The 3643-nt window shown below is 50.0% G+C and overlaps 1 protein-coding gene across 1 annotated transcript; it reads left to right on the top strand.

The window, feature by feature from the left end:
- The first annotated feature begins 1879 nt into the window (after positions 1–1879).
- On the top strand, positions 1880–3255 carry CALML3 (calmodulin like 3). The gene has a single exon (XM_079106731.1). It carries the CDS (start codon positions 2085–2087, stop codon positions 2532–2534), a length of 450 nt encoding a protein of 149 aa, XP_078962857.1. The 5' UTR covers positions 1880–2084; the 3' UTR covers positions 2535–3255.
- Positions 3256–3643: the final 388 nt, after the last annotated feature.

Raw genomic sequence — 3643 nt, forward strand, 5'->3', positions numbered from 1 at the left:
TGGAGAGTACAGCTTTCAGCCAACAACCACAACAAAAAAAATTATTGTTACAAAATGACACCTCATTATTATCTCTAAATCAACTGTTTGTGTTTTGGGGTTTTGTCTTTGCTTATTTGTTTGTTTTTAACTTTCTTATCTATATGGCAGAAAAACAAAACCTCAGGAATTCCTGGCCTGCACCCTGTCCCCATCCCACCAAACATTTTGGAGTGAGGAAGGAGAGGGCTGTGGGCTCTGATCATTGAGGCAGTCATCCACAGAAGTGGCTTCTGAGATACCTATCATTTTCTCATTTCTTCCCGTGGTGGTCCCATTCCTGGGTCCTGCTGCCCTGGGGTCCACAAACTTCTCTTCTCAAGGAAGGTTCCATGGGGATGGGGAAGTTCTTCAATCTCCCTGTTTCTTCCAGAACAGAAATCCTCCTTCCTCCTCCTGCCCCAACTCTTAGGACCTGGGCTTTGTGGGAAGCTTCAGGCAGGCAGGAAATGGCAGTGGAGTAACTACTACTTCCTCCCCACCATGAACTGCTCCAGTCGAGGCAGAACAGAGTTGCTACCTACTTGAATAAAGGAAGAATTGGTATTATAAATACTTGAATGGAGAAAGGGTGTAAATTCAGAGAGGAAAAACTTAATATCCAACCTATCATCCTGCCATATTCCTTCCTCAGTAGATCTAGGTTCTGATAAATACTATTTCTTTCCCATGCAGACGCCAGTCCCCGTGCCTACACATCCAGACACAGAATAAAGGAAGGGTCAGTTTTATGCTTCCCTCCCTGTTGAGATTTCCTAGATTCCCTTCTCCAGACAACCTAGAAATGGGAGCCAAGTCCATGTGCCTGGTGAGCACACTGGGTCCTTCTTGACCTGTCTACTCTTAGAGATGCCCCTGTCTCTGGCTCCACCAGGACTCAGACAAGCTCTTGCTGAAAGCCTCCAGGGCTGTCCACAAATTGAGAATATAGTCCTGCAAGGTGTCCCTGCTCTGTCCTCCTGCCCCACCTTCCCCCTTCCCTCCTCAGACGGTAGCCACTGTCCATCTTTCTGTCCATTGGTCACACCATGCCCTCCCCTCCTCCAGGGTCACCCTCAAGTGTCTTATCCTTAACCACAAGGAGAGAGGTGACTCCTCATGTCTTCTCCATCATCACCTTTCATCTCCTTCATAGCATTTATCAAAAATTTCTAATGACCCAGCTTGGATTTCTCTGTTCCTTTACTTGCTAGCTTGCTGTCTCACAGAACCTGGACGTCACGAGGGCCAGGTGTGGCTTACCTTGTTCACATAGTATTTTCAGATTCTAGAACAGCACGTGCATACAGTATGAATTCAATAAATACCCGTGAATGACTGAGTGAATGGGTTGGAGGAAACCCTTCATCATTTATGTCTATTCTGAAGACAAGAAAACACTGCTTTTACCCAAATAAAAAGGTCTTATTCTCTGAAAACCATTTGAGATCTCAAAGGCTATGGAAACCAAAGACAAAGAAGGGAAGTCCTTTTCAGTAAGGACGTCTGGTTTTCTTCCTGTAGAACACTTCAGCTCATGGGGAAAGGGGTGCTGGCTGGTTATTTTATAGTGAAATATAGAAGATTTGGGTAGCAGGTGGAAGGCTGGGAAGACAGAAGGGAAAGAAGAAAATGCACAAAGGAGAAAACCCAGACTAACTTCTCTGAAGGTTGTCCCCCACACCTGGGTGGAAGGCGTCCTTCATGGTGGCTCCTGTCCGCCCTGCTGATGTCAGGGTGGAAAACTGCCTGCCTTTCACACAGGGCTTGGCGTCAGCTCAATTAGCAGGCCGGCCTGGTTGCTGCTCCTGGCCTCCTGTCTAAACAGGACCTGGCCTTCAGGCAACCGCAGGGGCGGGGGTGTCTGTGAATGGCAGCCCAATCCCGCCAGGCCAAGGATGGGGGAGGACCCTACTGCTTCTTAAGCTCCAGCAATTCAAGCTGAGGCTAGAAAGCCAGACAGCCAGCCGCCCCTCGGGATCTCCACCTGTCCTTCCAGAGCTGGAAGAGCCGGGCCTGCGACCAGAGCTCAGGAGCAGAGGCTCGGCCCAGCCACCCCTGCCAGCATGACCCACCAGCTGACCGAGGAGCAAATTGCAGAGTTCAGGGAGGCCTTCTCTCTGTTTGACAAGGACGGGGACGGCTGCATTACCACCCAGGAGCTGGGCACCGTCATGCGGTCCCTGGGCCAGAACCCCACAGAGGCCGAGCTCCAGGGCATGGTGAACGAGATCGACAGGGATGGAAACGGCACCGTGGACTTCCCCGAGTTCCTGGGCATGATGGCCAGGAAGATGAAGGACACGGACAGCGAGGAGGAGATCCGGGAGGCCTTCCGCGTGTTTGACAAGGACGGCAATGGCTATGTCAGCGCGGCCGAGCTGAGGCACGTGATGACCAGGCTTGGGGAGAAGCTGAGTGACGAGGAGGTGGAGGAGATGATCCGGGCGGCGGACACAGACGGAGACGGGCAGGTGAACTACGAGGAGTTTGTCCGCATGCTGGTGTCCAAGTGAGGGGCTGCTGTGTTCTGGCACCACGGGCTCCGGGGCTGCCCGCCTCTTACTGCTGCAAGAACCTCACTCAGGCCTTGGGCATCTTCCTCCGTTCCCCAGCTTCCTCTGGGCAGTGCTGCTTCTGGGGAAAAGTGGATTCATTCCATTCCTCTGCATCTCCTTTTCTGCCAACTGCTCACCTGCTCCACAGCAGGATGCAGAACGCCCTCAAGCCAAGCAAACCACAATACGCTGCCGCCACTCAGGAGCAGAAGCAGAAAATCCTGCCTCTGTACCAACAAAGAACCAGCAAATGTTTCCTGACCCTGCCATCTGCCAGGATGTGCCTGGTGACATCTTAGAGCCACCTGGGCAGGATTCCTAACAGGTGCCCAACACGGGGTCCAGGGGGATTATAGCCCTCAGTCCACGCCAGGTTTCCTGGACCGTCTTGGACTGAAGACTTATCTGCTGTTGGATTTGGGAGACATCTTGGCATGGGAATTAGAGTCCCGATGGGGACTTGTATGACTGGGGCCCAGCCTTCTGAAAACAACGTCACTTCCCTTCCACAAAAACAGCATTTGCTTGCTCCACTGTCTTGGCCAAACTTCTGTGACTCATCTTTTGAAGCTGGAAGTAAAACTGGGGTCAGTTGTAACACACTTACAATTCATCTGGAAAGAGGGAGATTTGAATGAAAGGGAGAGGGAAGCTGCAGGCAAATAAATAAGATGCCATGTGTCTATTTGGTTTCCTTTTTTCTGGGTCCAGTTGAAATGATCCTTGGTAAGTCCAGGGCATAAACCATAAAATTTGTGCTTCTTGGAAATGCAATGAATTACTGTATTGATGGGTGTAGCAAAAAGAGAGAATCCTAGGTACAGTATCTTAAATATCTTAAATATTTTCTTAAAATTATTTCTTAAATATTTTCTTTCTTTTCTTCTTTTCTTCTTTTTTTTTTTTTTGAAATGGGGATCAAACCCAAGGGCCTCCACCACTGAGCTACATCCTCAGTCCTTTTTATTTTGAGACAGGGTCTCATTAAGTTGCTCAGGCTGGCCTTGAACTTGCAATCCTCCTGCCTCGCCTCCAGAGTCGTTCAGGTTGCCGGTGTGTGCCACCTT

The sequence above is a fragment of the Sciurus vulgaris genome, assembly GCF_902686455.1.
Source record: "Sciurus vulgaris genome assembly, chromosome: 12".
In the NCBI taxonomy this organism is placed as follows: Eukaryota; Metazoa; Chordata; class Mammalia; order Rodentia; family Sciuridae; genus Sciurus; species Sciurus vulgaris.

What these genes read in the sequence shown, in the direction of transcription:
- CALML3 (XM_079106731.1), top strand. Translation starts at nt 2,085, where the DNA reads ATGACCCACCAGCTGACCGAGGAGCAAATTGCAGAGTTCAGGGAGGCC.